Here is a 23,037-nt window from a genome sequence, read left to right as displayed (position 1 = left end):
GAGGCGGTGCCAGGCGGTGGCCAATCGGCGGGCGCAGAGGGATGCAGTTGCTAAGGGGCAGGGCGGCAGCGTTTAAAATTCAACGCCGGCGGCCAATGGAAGGGCGGGCATGCGGCAGGGGCGGGGCGAGCGCCGGGCCGAGCGGGCAGTGATTGGTGGGCGTGGGTGCCGTTTAAATCCGTTCCGTGGGGCCCGGAGGGGGTGGTGTGGCGGCCGGGCAGTCGAGTGGGGAGCCTCGGCGTGGCCGGGGGAGCGGCGCCGGCTTTGCTGTCCTTCGGGGCGGGTGGAGCGGCTCTGGGGTCCACTGGGTCCTCTGCCTCCGCCCGCAGCCGAGGCTGTGGGTCCCAGACCTCGGGGCTGCCCTTTCCCAATGGGCTGGGGAGCTCTGGTTTGGGGGACAGGGTGTGCTGGCCGTGCACCTTCCTTGACCCGGTGTCGGGAACAGAGGATTCGGATCGCTTGGAGAATCACAGAACGGTTTGGGTGAGAAGGGACCTTAAGCTCATCCCGTTCCACCCCCTGCCGTGGGGAAGGACACCATCCACTATCCCAGGTTGCTCCAAATCCCGTCCAACCTGGCCTTGGACACTTCCAGGGATCCAGGGGCAGCCACAGCTTCTCTGGGCGCCTGTGCCAGGCCTCCCCCCCCCCCCACGCTCACAGGGAAGGTATTTTTCTAGTATCTAGTCTAACCCTACTTTGACTATCTGAGGTACCACAGGAGCAGTGTTCATGTGGTGTCGTATAGGCATGACTGACTAAGTTCAGGGTGAGGCTCACTGGGACTGCCACAGCGACCAGGACAGGGTCAAAGTTACCAAGGCACATGTCACAGTCACTGTACTATGGGGTTATAGGCAATACCAGCTGCTTACCAAACATCTGCTGAGGGTAAGAGCACTCTGTGTGTATCAAGGACCAGCCTTGAGGGCATTGCAGTTCTTGAGGAGACCCCTGCCATGCAGCCAGGCTCACTCAGGCTGTCAGTTGGCTTGTAGTCAATTTCCATGTGTCAGGAAAGGAGTGCATGAGACTCCTCACACCCACAGCTTGCTTTGTTCCTTGATAAACTAGTCTTGGAAAAGCCACCCACTTTTCATGTGTCAGACACATGATCCATGTTCATATACTTGATACTCACTGTATCACTCTGCTCCTTTGTGAGTTTCCAGCGCAGTCCTTTGCTCTCATGCCACCACCATGCAGTAGTCCCGTGCCCTCAGCAACTCTTGGGGGCTTTTCAGAGCCACTGAGCTCTGGCTCAAGTGAAGCCCCCACTGAGGTAAACTCAGCAGAGCTCAGCACTGCAGCAGAGGAAAGCTTCCCCCAGCCACCAGGTTCCCAGAAAAACCTTTCAAATTCCTAAGTTTAACTCAAGAAAATCCTTTCAGATAATTCCACACCCATGTGTTGCTGTTGCGGGTGGAGCTGATGAACCCCTGGCCGAGGAAACACAGCAGTGCCAGCATCTGAGGGGATTTAAACCTGCTGCCCAAGGGCCACATGGGCAGGATCAGGCACATGGCTTGGGCTGTATGCAGGCAGCTCTGCCACATCTCCAGCAGAAAGACCTGGGTCATGGACAGCCAGGAGCAGAATTCTGCTCACAGGTCCAGTGGAGGTTTAAATCTGGGTCCCTTCGGTCCCCAAAACTGGCCAGGGCTGCTGCAGCTCCAGCCCATCTTGTTTCCTCCTGTCATTGCTTCTGTCCCCGGCCTGGGGCCTTCCTGAGGCTTGCTTGCTATTGGGTTGGGATCCTGTGGGATCCTTTCCCTGTGCATGTTAAGGCAGGGCATAGCCCAGCCAAGAATACAAGTTGGGTGCATACTAGCCAGGCAGAGCCAGAACACATCCCACTGCCAATGGAAACCTGGTTATCCTGTGGGGTAAGATCCTCAGCCAAAACTCCCATCCAAGTCTGCCCACGTCTCTGTGGAGGCTGGGATAAGCTGCCTGCTTTGGGACAGCTTCATGTCTGCCTGTCCTGCCCAGGCTTGGCACTGGGAAGCTGGCTTTTCCAGTTTCTGAAGCACTGCCATGCTGGTGCTCCTGGTGAGGCTCTTGGGAATCCCAGGCCTGCTGCAGGGGTGCAAGTTGCACCACACGAGCTGAAATCACCCCGGATGTGGGGGATGTGGGATAAAAGATGAGGAGAGCAACAAGTGCAAAGTGAAGCCATGGGTGTGCAGCAGGATCTGTGCCAGCTGTCCAAGCATTGAGGCAAAACTGTGGTCTCAGTCCTGCCCACAATCTAAGGATGCTGGGGGCCAGTTGGAGGTGAGAGCTCTGCAAGCTCTCCTTGGGCTCTGACATTCCCTCAGCAGCCCCCCAAATCAGGTAGAATGCAGGTCCTTGGCTCCTCCTACTAGACTCTGCTGTCTAGCTCCCACTGGACTCTAGCTGCTAGCTCAAGAGCATCTGTGCCTGATATGTCCCTATTGTGAGGAGAGCTGGGTTTCTGCTTCCATCCAGCCTCTTTCCACAGCACTAAAAAAGCCTGCACTGCCTTTTCGAGCTGGAGCAGACCTCAGCCCCAGCCTGGCTTCCTGGCACTGCAGGACGGCCAAGAAGCCCGTCTGCATGGTATCTGGGGGCCTTTGCTCCAGGATTGCTTACCAGTCAGGAAGCCCCAGGGTCAAGAAGAGCAGCAAGGACAGGGAATCGTCATTCCTCAAACCCAGATGTACTGCTTTTCCCCATTTCCCTTCCCCAGGCTAAAACCTTATCCCTTCCTGTGGTAAAACAGGCCCAACTTGTTACTTCCCATAGCCAAGTGCCAGAAGCACTGGTGGGAGGCAAGATACTTCACTGCCTCTTCCTTTTTCCCTTTTTCATTACTAATGGCCAAGGTCAGGGAGAAATATGCCCAAGAGCTGTTGCATTTATTTACTGGGAAAAAACACAGCAAGTTAAAACTTGGGGCTCTGCTGCCACTGGGGAAAGTACAAAGGAAAGCACAGAGCAACACGGCGTGGCAGAGCTCCTGAATGGAGAGTGAGAGGCAGTGTCATGCTGAGCTGCCAGTGGCCCCAGCCTGGGGAGTAGCTCCCTTGGCACAGCAGGGCTGCATGGCATGCACTGTGGTGGGGCTGTGCTGGTGATGCCTGCTGTGCTTGCACACCCACTCCACCTGTGTCTCCCTGTGTCCTGGCCATTCCTGCCTCTGCTGCTGGCACAGTGCCTGAGTGCAGGGTGCATTTGCAGCACCAGGAGTGGAAGCCAGTACCCAAGGAGAAATAAGAGCAAACAGCCTCGAAGGGCTCAGGGTGGGCTTGGCACACCTGATGAGGGTTCAACTCTAGAGCCAGATGATGTGAGCTGAGAACAGGGAGGTTAGGTTAGGGTTAGTGGCGTGTCTGTGGCAAAGGAGCCAATGGCCCACGGAGCCGTTACACAGCCCCTCATCACACCCAGGGACTGCATGTCACCCCCAGGCTAGAGTTACCATGCTGGGAGAGCAGTGAGTTGATGGACACGCTGGAGCTGCCATGACCCTGCTGCCTCTTGGGATGTCCAGTCGCCCCAAGGAGCCCAAACTCTTATGTCTGTCTGATATCGGATCCCACTGAGCCTGCATCCCTCTGCTGCTCTCCAGCCATTTTCTTCCAGTTCTTATTTGGTGGCCGATTTGATCTTGTGTATGGCATACGGGCTTGACTCCCTGGGCATCCAGATCTCCTCCCCACTGTGGCCCTGGTGCTCCACTGCTCCCTCCATAGCTGCCGTCAGCTCAGGACTGAAGATGCTGTCAGTTGCCCGGTAGGTGCGGGTGAGGCGGCGGAAGGAGGAGTCTGAGGAGCTGTCATCAGGGACATCTTCATCCTGCTCATCCCGCAGCTTCGTCCTGCCCAGCTCCGAGCTGCTCCCCAGCTCTGGATCTTTGAGAGCCTCCCCCATCTCCTGGAGGAAGGTCGTTTTGGGGCTGATGATGCACAGCAGCAACATGAGGCCTCCTGAGACTCCACAAAGAAAGTAGAGGGCAACTTTCTCTGGGACACCTGAGGGGAAAAGAAAAGAAAGACACCAAGGTACAAACTGCTCTGCAGCCTGTATCAGTGCCTGCAAAGCCCCTCTGCCAGGCATTTGGGAATAAGAGGGGAGCAGGGATGCCCTTACCACCCAGGCTGCAGAGGCAGGACAGACCCTGCCCCACTGACCATGGAAGTGTCGCCTAGAGCCTCATCAGCACCCACCAGTCCTGAAATGTGCCTTTCCCCAAAGGAAACCTCCATTGGGATGGGGGTGAGGCAGAGCAGAGGAAAGAATAATCCTTTGGGGGATTAAATGAGTAATTTCCTCTGGCAAGGGAAATTTTTGCCTACAGAGAGGTGGTCTCTATCAGTACCTGCAGACAGGGCAGGAAGGAAAAGACCCAGGGCAGGAAGGAAAAGGGTAATCTGGCCTGTTAGAAGAGGAAGGCCCACAGGCAGGACTGTAGCCACACCATGACTCTTGGTGCTGTGGGATTTTGGGGCTTGTTCAACCTCTGAACTCCTGCCCTACCTGTCCACCCCAAACCCAGCATGGGCCCTACTCCTTTGTGTGCCTGTTGACCCTGCGGGAGAGGTCTGGGATCTGGCTGCCTCTGAGATGAGCCCTGGGTTGAGCTGGGGCCATCCGGGACCCCAGCCACCCCCAGCCTGTCCTGTTCCCCTGACTGCTGCATGAGACCCAGGGAGGGCACGTACCCCAAAGGTGGGCAAAAGCTTCCAGAGAGCTAGTAAAAACCATGCGGTCTTCCTGGAGCCTGGAGAACCTGGGGCCTTTGTACCAGCCACCTGCAGTGACAAGGGGGTGCAGGCTGAGACACGAGGTGCTCTCAGTGCTCCGTGTCCCGGCTGCCTACTCCTGCTTGTCCTTCCCCATACCACACTCTATCCTTCCTGCACAAATGCTCTGCTGCCTGCAGGGATGACCCTGTGTGTCTTCCCCTCCCCTGCTCCAGCAGATGCCACCTCCAGCCCCTCAGACACGGGCACTGACCAAGGGATGGCTTCCACCATGGAACACAGGTGATAGGCTGGGGCTGGTACCAGGGATGCAGACAGGCCATGGAAGGGCTGGTTCACCCAAGCATGGACATAGTGCCACACTGCTTGTGGTGTAACCTCCCTTCCCCCACATTACCATGCATGTAGTCCGAGAGCAGGAAGGGGTCTGAGGTGTCAGGGCCCACCTCCTCCAGCAGTTGCTTGGGCACTGCAAGGAGAGCACACACCAAGCATCACCACCCTGCTCCTCCCCTGCAGCCCCTGTGTGCCTGGGGACCCCCATGCCCCTGCCTGCCTGGCATGGGGTGGGCACAGCAGACACTCCACCAGTGGCCCCTGTGCCCCTGGCTCCGTGGGGAGCTCTCACCACAGGTGTAAGAGACTCGCAGCTGCTTCTTCATGCCGGGGAGGCATGGGTCCCCAAAGGTGGCCTTGTCAGCAGTCACGGTGCAGTTCCCCTTGCGGTGGCACTTCTTGGAGACCCTGCGCAGAGCGTCTGGAGCCACACACTCTGCAGAGACATAAGGCATGGACCCATGGGCAGAGCTGCCTACCCCTCCCTGCTGGGCATCAGCCAGCTGAGGCCATGGGACACAGGTACAGCCCAGTGATGGACTTGTGCCATACTCTCTGCATGGTTCCTGTCCCATTTCTGTCTCGAACCATATGCATACCTATATGGGGTCCTCCAGTGTTCAAGGCACCACACTCTGGTTTGCCCCGCAGGAATCGTCCATAACTTGCAGAATAAATGGCCAGGATGGATTTTGGTCGACACTGCAGCCTAAGCTTGTCATTCTCGCACACGGTCTTGACCCGATGGTTCCCTGGGGAGTGACATCACAGAGTGTCCCAATGCATCCTGAATCACCTCTCTTAGGCCGAGGGGAGGGTTGAAAGAGGGCTGCAAGGTACAGGAGTAGCCATGCTCTCCTTCCTGCCCCTTTCTGAGCAGCTGAGGTCAGGAAGAGCCCATGCAGTGTTGCCCAGACTGTGTTCCACCTCACCTGGCTGGCACTTGTAGGAAGCGATGAGATACTTGTGTGTCCCAGGGCATGGGTCTGGCCCAAAGACCTGGCTGTGCACTGAGAACTGGCACCACTGCTGGTCCTGGCACTCAGCCAGCAGCTTCTGGAGAGCAGAGTGGAACAGATGTGAGTTGGGTGAGAAGTCCTGAGGCTGTTCTCACCTCCTGTCCCTCAGTGCTATCACCAGGCTCAGGGAAATGGCCTGTTGCCCCACAGCTGCTCCTGCCCACCCCTGATGCAGACATGCCAATTCCAGTGCCCATTCCTGAACCAATTCCTCCCCTGCACCCACAGTGAGCTGTGTGCCAGCACGTCTGCTACTACCTGTGCTGGCATCCCAGTACCACACCACGCCGCGCGTCCCTAACACCTGTGCAGGTGCGCGCTGACTCTGCCCCGTGCGCTCGCGTCCCCGCCGTCCGTGCAATGTCCCCGCGCGGCCACAAGGTGGGGACAAGGGTTCACCCACGGGCCGGCCGGGCCCCACCGGTGACCGAGGTGGCCGCGGCCGCTCTCCCTCCTGCGTACGCGGCCAGCCCGCGGGTGGCCACGGCGGGCCCTCGGCTCTGGCAGCAGTCTCTGGGTAGCCCGGCCTCGGGTGGCTGTGGGACTCCCTGCCCCTATGTCCCCCTCTTTGTCCCCGCAAGTCCCACAGCAATGGCTCCGCAGCGGAGCAGAGGCTGCCGGCAGCAGGGAGCAGTTTACGCCCTTGCTGCCGCCTCGTGTCTCAGGCCCGGGGATCCCAGCACCCAAAACGGAGCCCCTTCTCATGTCTCCTTTCCCCTCCTCTGTCCCTGTCCCTCCTGCCCAGCTTAGGACTGAGCCTCCCCTTAGTCTTCACTGGCTGCCAGAAGGGAAATTCACTAAGGAAACAGAAGTAATCTCTCTTCCCAGTTGCTGCCTGAACAGAGCTGAGCCTTGTCAGCAGCTCTGCTCTCTGGCCTCCAGACATCCCTGCTCCTTAAGCAGGAGCGGGTATCCCAGCCCTGTGCCAGCATGGCCACCCCACTGTTCACCCAGTATGAACCTGGGCTATACGGACCTGCTCTCACTTTCCAAGCACCTGTGCCAGGCCATACTCTCCATCCTGCAGGGAGGGGAACCCTCTGTGCTTGCAGGGTGGTTCATGGGGCCAGCCTGGTGCCATGCCAGCGTGGTGGAGCTTGGTGCTTGCAGACCTCCTGGGACATGCAGGATCCCAGGAGGGGATGTATGGCTGGAGCTGGAGCAGGACCAGGCAGGAAAGCCCTGCGAGCTCCTTAGCAGGGCACTGGCTCCTCAGCTCTTCTTCCTCTTTTCCAGCTCATTCCCTTTTCCTGCAGGCAGCTGCAGTCACTGGCTTTGCTGCAGGTTTGTCCCAGCCCTAGCAAGGAGCTGGAACAGGGTCTTAGAAAAGCAGCACATGAAACAATGTCCCCATCGAGGGACCCAGGCATCAACTTTGGGGAGGTTCCATCCCTTTTCTTCTGTGAGCCTCTGCTTTCCTACCCTTTCCCTGCACCAGCTGCTGCCATCAAACAGAGCCCCTTTGGTCCGCTTCATTAATCCACTCCCTGGGACCTGCCAGCACAGATGGGGGCTGCTTCTGGCTGGGGAAGAGCCAAGCTCTGTGCTAACCCCAGGGGATGCAGCCACAGGGATGAGCACAGCATCTCGTGGGGTCCTGTCTCACTTCGTGAGCCTAACACCTTGGCTACGGCAAAGCTCCTCTCCCAGAAGCCAGCCCCAGCTTCCAGGGCTTTCTCCGAGCTTGCTGCTTCCTGTGGGATTGCAAGCCAGCTCAGGACACAGCAGTGCCTCCCGCCAGGCTCCACTCTGGGATGTATGGCAGAACATCTCTTCCACCCTTATCTTCCAAATATGGTCTAGGAAAAGGGCCCCACAGTGAATCACAGATGATGCAAAACTGTGAAGAGCTGTTGACTCCCTCAAAGGCAGGGAGGCTCCACAGAGAGACCTCGACAAATTAGAGGACTGGGCAGTCACCAACCATAGGAATTTCAATAAGGAAAAGTGCTGGATTCTGTACCTGGGATGGGGCAACCCTGGGTGTATGGACAAACTGGGGAATTTGATGTTGGAAAGCAGTGCTGCAGCAGGGGCCCTGGGGGTCCTGGTCAACAAAAAGCTGAATATAAGCCAGCAGTGCCCTGGCAGCCAGCAGGGCCAACCATGTCCTGGGGGGTTCAGCCAGGCCAGGGAGGGGATTGTACAGCTCTGCTCTGCAGTGGGGTGGCCTCACCGTGAATATTGTGTGCAGTTTTGGTCACCACAATATAAGAAAGATATTAAACTATTAGAGAGCATCCAAAGGAGGGCAATAAATATGGTGAAGGGCCTTGAGGGGAAGCCTTATGAGGACTGGCTGAGGACACTTAGTCTGTTCAGCCTGGAGGAGTCTGAGGAGGATCTCATTTCAGTCTACAACTTCCTCGTGAAGGGAAGAGAAGGGGCAGGCACTGATCTCTCCTCTATGGTGACCAATGACAGGACCCAAGGGAATGGGCTGAAGTTGTGTCAGGGCAGGTTTAGGCAGGATATTGGAAAAAGGTTCCTCTCACAGAGGGTGGTTGGGAACGCCCAGCCAGAGAAAGTCTCAGCATCAAGCCTAAGAGAGTTCAAGAAGCTTTTTTGAGTCTTTGATTCTGTGATTCTGTAATCCTGATGCTGGTGAAAACCTCCTCAGGGCACGGGGAGGCTGCATTGCCTGCAGTCCCCCAGCCTAAGCAGACAGCTCAGTGATGCGGAGACAGAGGGATGTGCAGCCCGGCCCCTGGGATCCCTCCCTTACCAGGTGGGCAGTGGCAGACGTGCATTCAGTGCTCTCCTGGGAGGCATTGTTGGGGCTGGGGCAGAGGTTGGCGCTGGGCACACGACGCCCATAGAAGGCACCGAGGATGCTGATGGTGGTTTTGCGAGGGCAGACGATGAGAAGCTGCTCTCCATCGCAGGTGTGGGCAGTGTGATTCCTCAGCACCTTGCGCAGGTACCCTGGAAGAGGAAAGCAGGGGAGGCATTGTCCAAAGGAGACATCAGGGCCACGGCAGTGGTGGCACTTGGGCACCCAAGTCCTGGTGGCAGTGAGGATGTCTTGAGATGAGGCACTTATGGGGTGAACAGGATCAGAGCAGGACAGCAGCAGAGAAGATGGGCTTGTAGCAAACCTTGCATACAGCATTGCTGCTGAGAGCCTGGAAAGCAGCACGGAATAGTTGAACTGGTTAGCAACAGGAAGGGAAAGCGGGAGGCAGTACAGCAGGTCAGAGAAGATGGGGAAATCCCATAAGGAGTCATCAAGTGTTTAGAGAAAATCAGGCTTGTTATGGAGCCATGGTGGGGAGAGAACAAGGGTGAGCCAGAGATGGTCCCCCAGTGATGATCCCTGGAGTCAGGGTGAGGCGGATGCGCTCTGTCACAAGTCTGTCACAAGTTGAGCCGTGAGCCGGATGAGAGAAAGGTCCAGGGGCTGCTGCAGGCTCCCACAGCTGGCTGGGTCAGTATGGATGAGCGTGAGCCACAAAGTCATCACCTGAGCCCAGCTGGCCTCAGGTCTCTGCTGAAGAAGCCCAGTGTATTGGTCCAAACCATTCCTGGCCCACAGCCCTTTCAATGGGCGCTGGCTCTTCCCTCCTTGAATTCCCATCACAGAATGCTTCTCTCTTTCAATCCCACCTACTTTGTGTCCCAAACTACTGCCCCTGTTGTTTTCCCTACAGGAAACAGGGGGACAGCAAAGTGGGACTGTCCTGCCTGGCCTCTCCAAGGGCTTAACATGTAGCATTGCCTCCAGTTGGCATTGGCTGTACTGGGTGGGCAAGGAAGCTGTTTTAGTAACAGCTCTTCAAGCTGCTAGGTGCTCTGAGCAGGCACCAGTTGCTGGAGAAGGCCGAGGAAGCAAGAAAAGCTGACAAAATGTAATGTGTAGGCCCTGAATGAAGCCATTTGTGGTTTTGAGTAAAAAAAAAGCAAAGGGAAAGCATAATTTTGAGGCTTGGGAGATGGGGACAGGGCAACATAGGGCTTCCGAGCATATTACAGACCCCAATCCCCAGCTGTAGGGTCTTTGGAGGAACTTGCACCTCAGCCCCAGGCCAGTGCTGGGCCCCAGGGCAGGACATGTACCCTGTCCCCCAACTCCCTGTGTGTCAAACTCCCCCAAACCACGACAAGAAGGTGCGAGCACAAGCTCCCTCCCCTTCTGTGCAAACTGGTGCCAGGCTCAGCAGCACAAAGGGCCCCTTTCACCTTCAGTGCTGCCACTAACCCTTTGGCATCTGCAGTCAGCATCCCTCCCTGGGATGACAGCGGGTGCAGCTGGGAGCTGCCTCCAGCCCGGAGTAAATCTCTCCCTTGGCATTATCCCTTGCAAGCTGGGATGAGCAAGTGGGTGGCCACAGCATCCCAGAAACAAGCCCTCAATTGCTTCTCTGCATGCTGGAGGAGAAAGGAAAGGAGAGGTAGAGGAGGGTAGATGGCAGTAGACAAAGTATTCTAGCCAGGTCAAAGCTCCAGTGCAATGCAAAGATGCTCTTTGAATGGCACTGAGCTGGACCAGCCCCTTGGGGTGTGGTGCCCACAAAGAGGGGGCAGGACAAACCCTGTCCTGTCCCTCTCCTCTGGTTGCCCCGTATCACTGGATGCTGGGGGCTGTGAGGGGCACAGGACCCTGCCCAGGCTGCCAGCCCCCATCCCCTTCCTCTGCATCTGCTGCAGCAGCCCCACAGCTGCAGCACCAGCCCCACACCTGGCAGCAGTCAGGCTCTCCTGAAGGTTTCAGAGCCACCCCAGCCTTGACTTCTTCCTGGCACTGACTCCAATTCCACCTGCCCATACCCGACACTGCTGGATGTAGGGCTGCTTAAACCCCCCACTGCTGGGCAGCCCTGGATGCAGAGGGCTCAGCCACATCCTGGGGATGGTGGGGAACTCAGGGGAGAAATATGAGAAGAAATGGGTTTCCCCAAATCCAGCCTTGAGACAGGCACCCTGTTCTGCTGTCATGCCAGCTGGCAGCACCAGTGGTTTGTATTTTAAAACTGAGGCTTGAACACTGCAATGGGGGCAGAGGTTTCTTCATCACACTATTTTGGGCCAGTGAGCAGTTGTGAAGATGTTTTTTTGGGTGGAGCCATGTTGAGGAGGCTGTAGGCAGACTTTGTGAGTGATTTGTGCCAGTACAGCTGACTCAGTCTCCGGTGCTGTGGTTGTGCCGTTAGCTCTGCCCAGATGAAATCACATCCTCCTCACCGCAGCCTGCCCTGCAGCATCGGGCTTTCACCCACCTGGGCCCGGCTGAGCAGAGGGAAGGTGTGCATGGCTGTTCCCAGATGATCCCTGGGGAACGGCTGGTGCCCAGCCTGCCTGCACCTGTCCTGTCTGTTCAAAGAGCTGGGGCACAAGGGATCCCAAATTTCTGCCTTGTCTACATCTATAAGGCTCACCAGCATGGCCCTGGGTAGAGCCTCTGACCCTTGCCGTGTCTCGTGGCAGGGAATCTTGCAGCACCCCTACTCACGAGTGGCACTAGCTGGGGCACAGCCACCACCTCCATCCAGGCACCAGGTACAGCTTCAGCCCAACTCTTCCCTCCCCTTCTCAGAACAGGGAAGGCTGGCAGGGCAGCCCTGGGTATTCCTTCAGCTCTACACACTGCCCAGCACGGAGGACATGAGTGTTGTGGCTGGGGGGTGCTCAGCAAAGCTCAGGAACTGTCTTGATATTTGTTTCTTTACATTTCTGTCTCCAAACTGTCCATGGGAGCACAGCAGAGCTGGGGAGCCACTCTTACGCACACCAGGGCTGTGGGATGTGTGCGGTGTGTTTTCGGAGAACAGCCCTGTGTGGGGATAAAGAAATCCCAAAGTTTTGGGGAAACTCACTCTGGCCTGCCATGGTTTATACCTCACTTGTCCCTACCCCACCAACCTGCTGTCACTTCACCCTCCCATCATACCAGTGCAGTCCTCAGCATCCCCCACCTCCCTGCCTTCACCCTGACTCACCGGACAGCTCCGGGCTGGCCTCCAGACGCACAGTGAAGCAGAGGAAGACCATGGTTACTGCTGGCCGGACCAGTCCGGCCATGGCACAACCGCTGTGTCCCACCCGGCAGCCTGTACCAGCCGGGGCCTTGGCGGCGGGTGGTGCCCGCGGGGCTGGCACTGCAGGGGGACAATGGCTCGCTTCTCTGCCCTGTTGAAGTCCCGAGGCTGGGCGGGCACATGTGCACTCACTCTTAGCCTGCTGCCCGGGGCCAGAGGCTGCTCGGGACAGCTGGGTCACTCTCAGCAAGGAACACTTCTCCCAGGGCACCCTGTTACGGGTGATCTGTGCCTTGGCATCCCATTGCTGGCAGAGAAACTTTCAGCCCCTTCCCTCCCACCTCTTTTCCCCCTAGGCAGACGAACAAGGCTTGGCAAGGTTTCCAAAGTACTCCCAGCTTTCTCCCAGACATGGTGAGGCAGAAATCCAGATACATATGTGCTGTAATCTCAATCTCAGCAAATGTCCGGCAATTCACTCTGTGAGGAAGAAGGGAAAGGCTCCCTGAACTGCCTCCCAGGCGGTTGTTCTTGCAGAAAAGACAAACACCCTTCCTGCACCCAACACTGTGGGAAGGGACCCCTTTGCTGCCACACTTCTGCCCCACACCCTTTGTGGGGTGAGGTATTGGGCACTCCAGCACTTCGTGAGGAGGGCACCGAGTCATACCATGCCTCCCACCTGCAGGACTTGAATTCCTGCCTGCTGCTTCAGCTGGAGGGAAATGCCATGGACTGGAGCTGCTGGCTCTGCACCCAGCTGAGATCAGCAGAGACAGCAGCAGCTGGCAGTGCCAGGAGCCATCACAGCTCCCAGAGGCTCAGCATTGCCCAGGCAGGGGTAGCTCAGGAGGCTGTGGCAGCAGCAGGGACTGGCACACATCACCTGGGGGTCCACAGCAGGAGCTGAGTGATGGGTGTCAAGCTCGTGATGAGGGTGCTGTCATGGCCCTGTGGGGCACTCACAGTGCCATCAATACATACCTCTTGATCATGAGAGTGTGAGTCAGTGTCCTGTCCCATTGAGTAGAGTTCCAAGTTCTCCCAAAATTTTGATGGGCAGAAAAAATATGCCCCCCATCTCCCCACCCCTGCAGCCCCCAGTGTTAGCACCACCCTGGGCTGTGTAGCAGGACCAGGAGAAACATCACTGTTGGGGCACCTCCTCCAGGGGTCTGCAAAATCTTTTCCCATCCTAATTGCCTTGAGGGGTGGAATGCTGTCTGATCAGGGTTTGCTTATTTTGGGGAAAATTGGAGCTTCTCTGAGCCGGGGGGGAGGGAAGGGGGGGAGGGACAGGGACTGAGTCAAGCATTGGGGATCCCCATTTTGTGCAGTGGAACCAGCTATGTGGTCTGGGGGTACAAGACAGGTCTTGCCTAAGAGTTAAGCCCATGTGTGCTGGGAAAGTGTCTCTGCAGCCAGGGTGATCTGGCAGCAAACAGTTCCCTCCCATCCTGGGGAGGAAAGCAAGCTGTTCATCCTTCCTGTGAAACAGCCCAGTTCCAGGAATGGGGCCCTACTGAAGGTCAGTCCTGAAGACATCCCATCCCACCATCCTGCCAAGCACCGTGCAGTTGGGCGGCTGCCAGGGGCACTCTGGGGTTCCCCACTGCTCCCTGGCATGTTTTAGCATCTTTTATCTCCTGCCTTAGCTGTTTTGCAATCCTTCCTACCCAAGGGCTGTGCCCCAGCTTCAAAAAGTCAGTGACAGGTGCCCAGGCTGCTCCACTCAGCTTCCCTGAGCACTTGCCCTGCACAGCCCAGCTCCTTGCAGCGAGGGGTGCTCAGAGGAGCCCATGCAGGGATCCCCCGAGGGTGGTGGGCTGGGAGAGGAGCTGTACCCTCCCTCCAGGCAGCTGCCTGTCATAATGCAGCCACAGGAGGCAGCGGGAAAGTCAGCCGGGTTCACCCCAAATTGATAAAGAAGCCCTAGGGCACTGGACATTGGCATGAGGGTTGGGAGAGTGGCAAAGGGCCAAGACTGGAGCAGCGGGAGGAGCAACAGGCAAGACACTTCCTCTATAAAGCCCCTGCTCCCAGCTGAGAAGAGATAGCAGCAGTGCTGTGGACACCAGAGGTGTTGGGGATGCCAGCCCACTGCTCAGAGGCACTGGAGGAGCACCTGGGTGGGTGTGATAGACTGGAAGGAGACTCTGCATGTGACCAGATAGACCCATGCTGAGTCATGTCTGAGAGGCCCTGCAGCTTCCTCCCCTTGCTGGCGGGTCCTGGTGCACACCCCATTGCTCCTCCCTTCTTTAAAAGGAAGGAAAGTGTGAGCTCCAGCCCTCTGCGGAGTAAGAGCAGCCGAGAGGCCCAAGCCACCAGCCCTCTGAAAGCCTTCCCCCATCAGAGCTCTGCAGGGGTCAGATCAACTCACCACAAGAGTGTGCAGCCAGTGGTTCCTCCCCACACTGCCGGGATGGACAGTCAGCCCCACACTGCCACCAAGGAGCCTGAGATTGAGCTGTTTGTGAAGGTGGGTCTCGGGGGGGAGGGGGGAGGGGGGCAGTGACTCTTTGGCTCACCCTCACCAAGATCCAGCTGGGTGCAGGTGGTGGAAATTCATGGGTGTCTTCATATTTTGTGAGGCTGGAGATGGGTACCAAAGTCAGTGTCACTCATCACAAAGGCTGGCTAAGCGGTTGCCCAAGTGGGGGGACCACACGGTGGTGTGGGGACTGTGGGGTGTCATGCCCAGCAGATGCCCTGGGCTCCTGATGGTTGTGCACCCCGGAGAAGTAGCACTGCTGGCAGCAGCACGATGAAGGAGTGGGAACACACATGCCTCTCAAAATCCGGATAAGACATGTCCCAGCCTGGGAACAGCAAGCAGGAGGGCTGGGAGCAGCCACTCAGCTTCTGCTGAGAACAGGGTTATGAAACGAGCATGGATGGCTTGGGGAACTGGCGCGGGAGTCCACGCGTGGGCGAGGTGGGGCAGCCTCACAGAGCGGTGTTCGCTGGAAGTGGTTTCTGGTTTTTTCTCTGTTAAGCAATTTTCTGAACACTTTCCTTGGAATATTTTAACACTCAAGTTCAAAATATCTGCAGTGGCCATGGGTGGTGCAAAAAGAGAGGAGACAAAGCTGGTGGCTGGTAACTGTGTCTGCCCACAGCAATGCCAGGGGGGCCCCGGGACGTGCTGTCAAGTGACAATGGCTAGGGGGTGATGCCTCTCTGTGCCACCTTATCGAGGTTTTAAGGATGGTTTCTCTGTAGCCACTCAGGTCCATGGGCTTCATTCCTCTCCTCCTGCAACAGTCCAGTGCCCAAAAGGACTGGGTCAGAAGCCCTGGCTTCCCTGGCACAGGCACCCAGCAGTTCTAGGCACTGAATGCTGCCTTCCTTGGGTAGTAGTTGGACATACATGCTAGAATAGGTTATCTGAACCTTCTCAGGAGAGATTTCCCTCATCCCCTTGCCAAAATTCTAGCCACAGCACTTCTTGCTGGACATTGAGCTTGGCTGAGCTGAATCCAGACAAGCGTATTCCTGGTAAAAGTAATCTGAGTCTTGAATTCTCTGCTTAACACTTCTCCCTGGGATGGCTGGAAAAAAAAACAATACATGAGATGACTGCAATGGCAGCAGCGTATTCTAGGGGATTTTCATAGGGAAGTGAAACAGAAAACCAGCAGCATCATCAGGACTTCCCCTGTGCTGTAATTTAGCGTGAAAAAACCCTCCTGGCTTGTCTGTTCACAGAAAAGTTGATGCTGTGCCTCCCTTTCCCAGCACTCAGGACTCAGCTTTACCAAAGACACAGTGGCTCTAGCGGCTGACAGGCACCTTCCTGTGCCATCAGCACCTCCCTGGGCTGGGAATGCTCCAGACACGACTGTTGCTGTGACCACTGACAGCTGTAAATCATGGGGGAAGCTGGTGCTCCCACAAGCGCCTACTTGGCACAGCATGGCATGGCATGGCACGCTGCCTGACTTTCACTCTGGCAAATGCTGGATTTACCATGGTGAGGATGGACAGGGTGCAGAGCAACTCCCGCTTTACCCTGAGGTTGGGGTGGGTGGTTCCCAAGGGGCTGGCAGTTTCTCACCCTGACATGTCCCTGGCAAGAGCATCATCTTTCTGGCTGGGAGGAGGCTCTGCTCTGCAGCTCCACCAGGCATTTAGCTGCTTCCTGGCTCTCAGGCTGGCTGTAGGAGCATGGCAGGTCCCATGGGGGCTGAGTATTTAGCAGTGCCCCAAAACCGTTCCCTCCTCCCACTGCATTTAAGGTTGTTTCACCACAGGGAAACCGCAGGAACTGCCAAGTAGCTTTGAGGTTTCAGTGCACTGTGCAGCCTAGTGACACCTCAGAAAGTTGGGGCTAAAAGATTGCAACCCTCCTAGAGATTCTGTGCTAGTCCATGCTGGGATTATCTGTCATCTGAGGGCAAAAGATTGAGGAATGTCAGTCTGTGCCCCCACCCCAGTTCCTGCTGCAGAGGCACTTTGGGGAAGGAAGTGAAGAGCAATGACTCCCCCACTCCGTGCTGCTCTGCGTTTTCCGGGGAGGGAGGGCACGTGGCTGCAAGTCTCCTCTGAGGGCTTTTGGCTCCCTGAGGCTCCCCCCATGGCCAGTGGTTGCCAGCAAGGCCCTTCTGGAGCCTGATGCTCCCCCAGCAGTGCCTGGGCACTGGTGGAGCTCCCCTCCACTTCCTCTGGATAAAGGTTTTGGCTCTGAGCATCCTGGTATTGGCCTGATTCTTTCTCCCTGCAGCGGCCATCCTGATTTTCTTTTCACTCCAGCCCAAAATTCCCCACCTCTCTATTTTTAAAAGATGATGGGGAGGACGAGCATGAACAGCTCAGGGACTGGAGTTACCAGACAAGCATGGAAAAACCTGAAGCAGGCAATCAGAGTCTATGCCCAGAGCAGCCCGAGCGAGAGGCACCCCTCCCCTCGCTGGCCCGCCACCCCACCACTGTCCCGATGCGGCTCCACCAGAGCTATGTGTTGCCATGGCTCAGCACAACAGCTCCTGGGGGGGACAGCAGGACAAATCAAGCCCTGTCATTCCCAGCCTTGTGCCAGGCCAGGGAAATTGAAGAGAGTGCAGCTAGCAGGGAGAGCAGGGAGGAAAGCATTGGTCCTCATGCTAGGCAGCCACAAAAGCACCTGCTGAGCTGTTGATTCTGGAGATGCTCCAAAGAATGGCATTAGTTTGGGGTCATAGATGACAGGGATGCTGGGGAGGGGGAGCAGAGATGCCTTGTGCTCTTGCCTATGGGCAGCCCTCAAGGCTGTTCTCTAACTCTCCCCTCCAGCTCCTTCAAAGGAAGTCTGAAACCCAGTTTCACCCTTTTCCAAAGAAGCCCTATTTGCTATTAATGACAGAGGATGCTCCTGAGCTGCAGCCCCTCTGGGAGTATTTGCTATTAATAGACACTGACCAGCCTCATGTGTAGATTCAGGTTCACTGTTGGGCACATCCCAGGGAATCAACATGTTTCTTGGTTCCCATTTCTTTCTTCAGATTTCATGACATAATTTCATGACAGCTGAGGAGAGAAAATACTTGTTAAAAGTAATTTTCTTTCCTCTGGAAGGACTAAAAGGTCTTGGCATGACAGAAAAGAAGATCCCCTGCTCCAGCTCACTACCGGGAGTGTTGGGGGATTGTTTGATCCTTTTACTGTCCCCCTTAAGGTGAGTTTGATGTCAGTGTTCTCTTCCTGGAGAAGCTGAGCACTCCAGACTCCACAGGTTTTTGGGAGTCTGTGGTGACTCATAGCACCTACCTCCAGCCCAGGAGAACCAGGCACAGGTCTCTGCCTCCTCAGCCGTCCTGTCTTTGTGTCCCCAAAGAGGTGTGAGCTCTGGAGCCACATCCAGCTGCCCACCCTGGAGGTTTTTGTTGCTACTTGACTCTGCCAGATCCTTTTAAATCTCATCATCCTCTTGCTTAGCCGCTGGACTTCAACTCACTGTCAGTGCAGAGCTGTGCCACCAAGGCTCATGTCCCACCACACACCGCTCCGTCAGAGCAGCATCCCTCTCTGACAGGGCTGGTGTGAGCTGTGCTGCTCCTCCCTGCCCGGGCAGGGTGGCCACATGAGCCAGAGCACCACGGTTCACATGCAGCTTAGGAACCTGTTAATTCTCTTAAAGAAGTTGAGTTTCCTGTGAGCCATTTTACCTCTTACCACAGCACAACTTCCCTCTCCCAGCAGCATCTCGGCCAGTTTTTGTGAACGGAGGGGGGGACCTGCCACGTTCCTCTTGCCAAATTCCTCATAAGATGTTTCAGTCGTTTTGGCAAAGGATATTTCCAGCTGCTACATAGCAAGAAAATGTGCTTCACTCTGCCTGTAGCTGTGCTCATGCAGAGGGGCTGAAGGGGACTCCTTTAGTAGCTGACAGTCATCTCTGTTTCCTCCCAATGCTGTGTGGGATGCCAGCACAAATTCTCTTCAATACAACCCTCCTGCACCCAGCCTGGGGAAGGCTGCTGGGTGGTTCTTGGCTTGGGGACATCATGCCTGGGTTCTTTAAACACACATGAGACCGGAGGCAGACATGAACAGCACATGAAAACAAACTGCTCGTTTCCTGGCAAACATGAGCTCATTTCCCTTCTCCCATCCTCTCCAGCCTGGCCTCCTGGCCAAGTGGACCCTCCCTTCCTCTCACCCTCCACTTTCTCCCCCTGCCTCTTTCTCCACTTCCTTCTGGTTTATCTCACATTTCTGGGAAGGATCCGACCCCTGGCATCCTGACTATGCTCTTATGTTCTTTCCAGTGGCCCTCAGGGCCATGGCTCAGGGTGGGTCCTACAGCTGAGCCCCCCCCCCCCCCCCCCCTCCCCCCCGAGCCGGGAGGCGCTCCCTGCAGCGTGCTGTGCCCAGTGGCTCTCCAGCTCCGGGCATCCTGTCTGTGAAAGGGTTCAATCTTCATTTTTCTGCTTTCCTGGCAGGCTGGTCTGGATGGAGAAAACATCGGAAACTGCCCCTTCTGCCAGCGCCTCTTCATGGTGCTCTGGCTCAAAGGGGTCAAGTTCAATGTCACCACGGTGGACATGACCAGGTGAGGTGGCACTGAAGCCCTGGGCCAGCAGTGGGTTGAGACATGCCCTGCTCAGCTGCCCTATCAGCACTTCTTCCCCCTGTCCGCTGTGTAGCCAGTGTGTCACTGCACGGGGATAATCGCTGCCCACAAGCTGCCTACCTTATGTGGGATGCAAGTATTGGCCAGCACGGACTTGGGCCACCTGCCAATGTGCCTGGCCCAGGGACTTCCTGTCCAGCTGGATGTGAGGATGACTTGAAGGCACCACAGGGCAGATCCAGAGGCTGGGGAGCACTTGTCAGGTCCCCAAAGCCAGCAGAGCTGGGAATGCTCCTGGTCCTGTGCCCCCTCCTACCCCCCACCCCTGCCGTGACCACTTTCCTCGGGGGCTGGTGGAGGCAGATGTGCTACAGGCTCTGAGCCAGCTTGTTTTCTCTGCTCCAGGAAACCTGAAGAGTTGAAAGATTTAGCACCAGGCACCAACCCACCCTTCTTGCTGTTCAACAAGGAGCTGAAAACAGACTTCATCAAGATTGAGGAGTTCCTGGAGCAGACGCTGTGTCCACCCATGTAATTGCAAACTCACTCCTTCCCCATTTCAGGGCCTTTCACAGTGTTGCCCAGGGCTTGGCAGATTGGGAAACTGGGGCAGGGTGCCAGGAGGTGTCCCAGGGCAACCCAAGCTGGCAGATGCCCCCCCCCAGCCCCTGAGCCTGCTCTGCAGGGCAGGGTCTTCGATGCTGAGGGGCTGGGTCCACCAGGGAGGGCATGAGGATGACAGGAATGGAAAACAATGGGAGGAAATGCACCAGCTATTGCAGCCCCACTCTAGGGGCAGAGGGGAAACGTGGGGAGGTCCCTGCAGGGCCCCCGGCACTGGTGGGTTTGTCACTGGCTGTGGCAGCCGGTGTTGAGGTAGAGGGGGAGTGTGAGACTTTGCTTGTTTATATTCAGTGCACTCAGCTGAGTGAAAGCAAATGCCCTTGCTTGACTGCGGCAATGTAGGTGACCCATAGGGCTGCTAGGGGGTGGTCTTCCCTGAGCTCACTGGAGAGCCCCCTAAGCCAGCCTCCCCTGTGCCCTGTGTGGCTGCAGCCTCCCCACTGCTGCAGAAGAGGAAGCTCAAATGCATTTGTCACCCGCCTCCTTGAATGTGTCTGCCCTTGCAGCACACCCTGGGACGTGTCAGCAAAGAGAAGACAGCTCCTGAGGAAGTCATGGGAGCTTCTGGCTTCCTGAGACCCCTCCGTGCCAATGTGCATCCTCTGGGCTGGGCCAGAACTGCCTGCAGGCAGAGCTCTGCTCTGGGGCTCCACTGCCACCAGTGTCCCCAAACTGTGGAGTTTCTTCCAGGTGATTGTCTCCTGGCAAACACCCAGGATAGAAGACACAGCTCACAGGGTGGTAGCTGCAGTAATTCACATCATCATGATTCTCCCACAGCCATCTGAACATCCCCTGCATCCTCCAGTACCAGCCCTGGGCTCTACGGCCCAGGAACTGATGCTGCTGCATCCCTAAGCCATCTCTGCCTGCACTGACATAAGTGTCTTTTTCAAGGTATCCACACCTGAGCCCCAAGTACAAGGAGTCCTTCGATGTGGGCAGTGACATCTTTGCCAAGTTCTCGGCATACATCAAGAACCCACGCAAAGAAGCAAATATCAGTAAGGATTGTGGGTTTCTGGACTCTAGTAAACCACGCTGCAGCAGGAGAAATGCTTTTGTCTGCAGGCAAATCCTGCCATCAGGTTAAGGTTCCTGCTGCCTGCCTCACCAAAGTCACCTTGGGAAGCAGAGGGGCAGAGGGGGAGGATAAAGGCAGTTCTCTGCTCCCTCCACAGGGTAACAGCAGAGCATGGGGTGATGCTGCTGTGGTCCCCTGGGAACAGAGACTGGCCAGGGTTAATGTTGTGGCCCGATCGTGTGGCCCTGAGGGCTTTTTCCCTCTCTGCAAAGCCTGTGGGAGGCTCAGCCAGCCCAGCACGGCCTAAAGCTTGCCTGGGAGCCCAGGGCACCCACTCACTACTCTTGGTTTCCTGCCCTCCCAGATTTTGAGAAGGCCCTGCTGCGGGAGTTTCAGCGCCTGGATATCTACCTGAACACTCCTCTCCCAGAGGAGATTGACCAGGACAGTGTGGAGGACATCACCATCTCCAGGAGGAAATTCCTGGATGGAGACCATCTGACTCTGGCTGATTGCAACCTCCTGCCCAAACTTCATATCATCAAGGTAATGGCACTGGCCCCCAGGGCCAAGGTAGGGGGGCACCTGCTCCAAGGGGGGTGGACAGGGAACCCCCTGCCAAAGCCAGAGAGTGAGTCTCCCCCAGGTCCTGTAAGTTTCAGCCTCCTCCTCCTTCACTCTCCTCTAGATTGCAGCCAAAAAGTACCGTGACTTCGAGATCCCAGAGGACATGACGGGTGTCTGGCGCTACCTCAACAACGCCTATGCCTGTGATGAGTTCAATCACACCTGTCCTGCAGATGAGGAGATCGAGCACACGTATGCCAGCGTTGCCAGGAAGATGACCTAACTGTAGGGTGGGGTGGGCTGGCAGCATTGCCCTGGCTGAGCCCTCCAACTCTGCAGTCCTGACACAACCAAAACCAGCCGATGGAGAGACTGGAGAGGGTTTACAGCACCGCTAGCTCCTGCCTTTCAGAAACAGCACCTTGCTTCACAGCCCCTGCCACTGCCTCCTCCTTCTGTGCCGCTGGCTGCAACCCCTGGGTACCATCGGTGCTGACCACATGTATGCACTGCTCCCATCTGGATGTAGCTGCATCTCTACTCCCCAAAGACGTGTCTCACAGCCTGTGACTAAGTGTCATGGGAAAAGCTGAGTACTAGCCTCTTGCAGTGGCACTTTCGTGGAAGAGATGAGATCCCCAAAAGGCTAGGCCAGCCCAGCCTCCCCAGCCCCATCTGTCAGCCCTGTGTGGTCCCAGCCATCCTGTGCTTGTCCTGGGATCCCTATGCTTCCCCTGGGCTGGAGCTGTTTACATTACCTGTTGCCAACCTGCCCAGCACCTGGGGCTGGCAGGTGGGCAGCCCTCTCTTCCAAGGCATCAGCTCCCTCGGAAGATATGGAAAGGCTCTGCCCTAGCAGCTCATTGCAGTGAAAAACTGTGTTCACTGTCGAGGGCTGTGACATGGGTCTGACTCCCCATAAGACATGGGGGCAGGTGGGTGCTGGGGGTGATGCCTGTGCAACAGTGCCAGGACCAGCTATGGGAGGAAACAAAGGGTCAGGCAAAGGGCCTGAGGATGAAGGGTTGAGGATCAGGGCATCCCTCCCACGATCGCCAGTGCCCAGGGCCATGTGCTGCTGGCTGCAAGGTCCCGCATGGCTCCTCCCAGCTCAGAAGCCTCTGTGCCTCTCTAGAGCAGAGGGTGCACCCATGCTCTAGCTCCATACTCCTCTAGTCCCCACCAACACTTCTGGCACCTGAGGCTGGGAGCAGCCACAGGGTAGGGCACACGTTTAGTTTCCAGACTGGAAAGCCCAGGAGAACAGACAGTAGCTGTTTGGCAAAGCTCTGTGTCTGTGGAAAGGTGTGGGCAGGTCTGGTGCCTCTTGGCTCAGCAGGCCTTCACATCCTGTGTTGCTGACATGAGGCATCAAAGCTGCTCTGCACAGCCATGACATCCCATGTTCCCCCTCTGACACCTCCAGCTGCCCCAGGACTCCCACCAGAGCTTGAGAATTCGGCCAGCCTTCCCTAACCAGCCCCAGGGCAAATCGATACTGTACAGTGGGTGCGGTGGGTTCTGTGGGAACTGAAGCGAGCAGAGCCCCCTTGGCCCTCACTGCCACTTTCCTCTTTGCACTAAAGGTGTGTCCTCGCAAGCCTGCATCAGATAGCACTGGGTTTGGGGACTGGGATTGTTATTAATGGGTTTTGGTTTGTTGGTTTTTTTAAACTAAGAGCAGCAATAAACTATATTTTGATATGCC

At 56.6% G+C, this 23,037-nt stretch overlaps 2 protein-coding genes across 4 annotated transcripts; one reads left to right on the top strand and one right to left on the bottom strand.

Annotated features, from left to right (window-relative positions):
* Nucleotides 1-2,863: 2,863 nt before the first annotated feature.
* LOC121670220 (protein eva-1 homolog C-like) lies at nt 2,864-12,275 on the bottom strand. Of its 3 annotated transcripts, XM_042040121.1 has the most exons (8): nt 12,022-12,272; nt 8,811-9,010; nt 5,999-6,122; nt 5,666-5,818; nt 5,359-5,502; nt 5,128-5,199; nt 4,689-4,778; nt 2,864-3,998 (listed from the first exon to the last, which is right to left on the bottom strand). In XM_042040121.1, exons 1-8 carry the CDS (start codon nt 12,101-12,103, stop codon nt 3,613-3,615), a joined length of 1,251 nt encoding a protein of 416 aa, XP_041896055.1. In that variant the 5' UTR covers nt 12,104-12,272; the 3' UTR covers nt 2,864-3,612. The 3 variants fall into 3 exon arrangements, with proteins under 3 accessions (XP_041896055.1, XP_041896056.1, XP_041896057.1); XM_042040122.1 differs by lacking the exon at nt 5,128-5,199 and having other exon boundaries at nt 12,022-12,275; XM_042040123.1 differs by lacking the exon at nt 4,689-4,778 and having other exon boundaries at nt 12,022-12,264.
* A 1,890-nt stretch (nt 12,276-14,165) lies between these two features.
* On the top strand, nt 14,166-23,037 carry LOC121670295 (chloride intracellular channel protein 2-like). The gene is made up of 6 exons (XM_042040291.1): nt 14,166-14,542; nt 18,984-19,093; nt 19,520-19,645; nt 20,636-20,742; nt 21,127-21,308; nt 21,451-23,037. The coding sequence occupies exons 1-6, from the start codon at nt 14,249-14,251 to the stop codon at nt 21,610-21,612; spliced, it is 981 nt and encodes a 326-aa protein (XP_041896225.1). The 5' UTR covers nt 14,166-14,248; the 3' UTR covers nt 21,613-23,037.

Source organism: Corvus kubaryi, unplaced genomic scaffold (genome assembly GCF_017639235.1).
Source record: "Corvus kubaryi isolate FWS band 111438036 unplaced genomic scaffold, C.kubaryi_AGA036_p1.0 37395, whole genome shotgun sequence".
Classification (NCBI taxonomy): Eukaryota; Metazoa; Chordata; class Aves; order Passeriformes; family Corvidae; genus Corvus; species Corvus kubaryi.
Note: the sequence above shows the minus strand (reverse complement) of the source record. Positions and strands in the feature narration are given on the sequence as shown.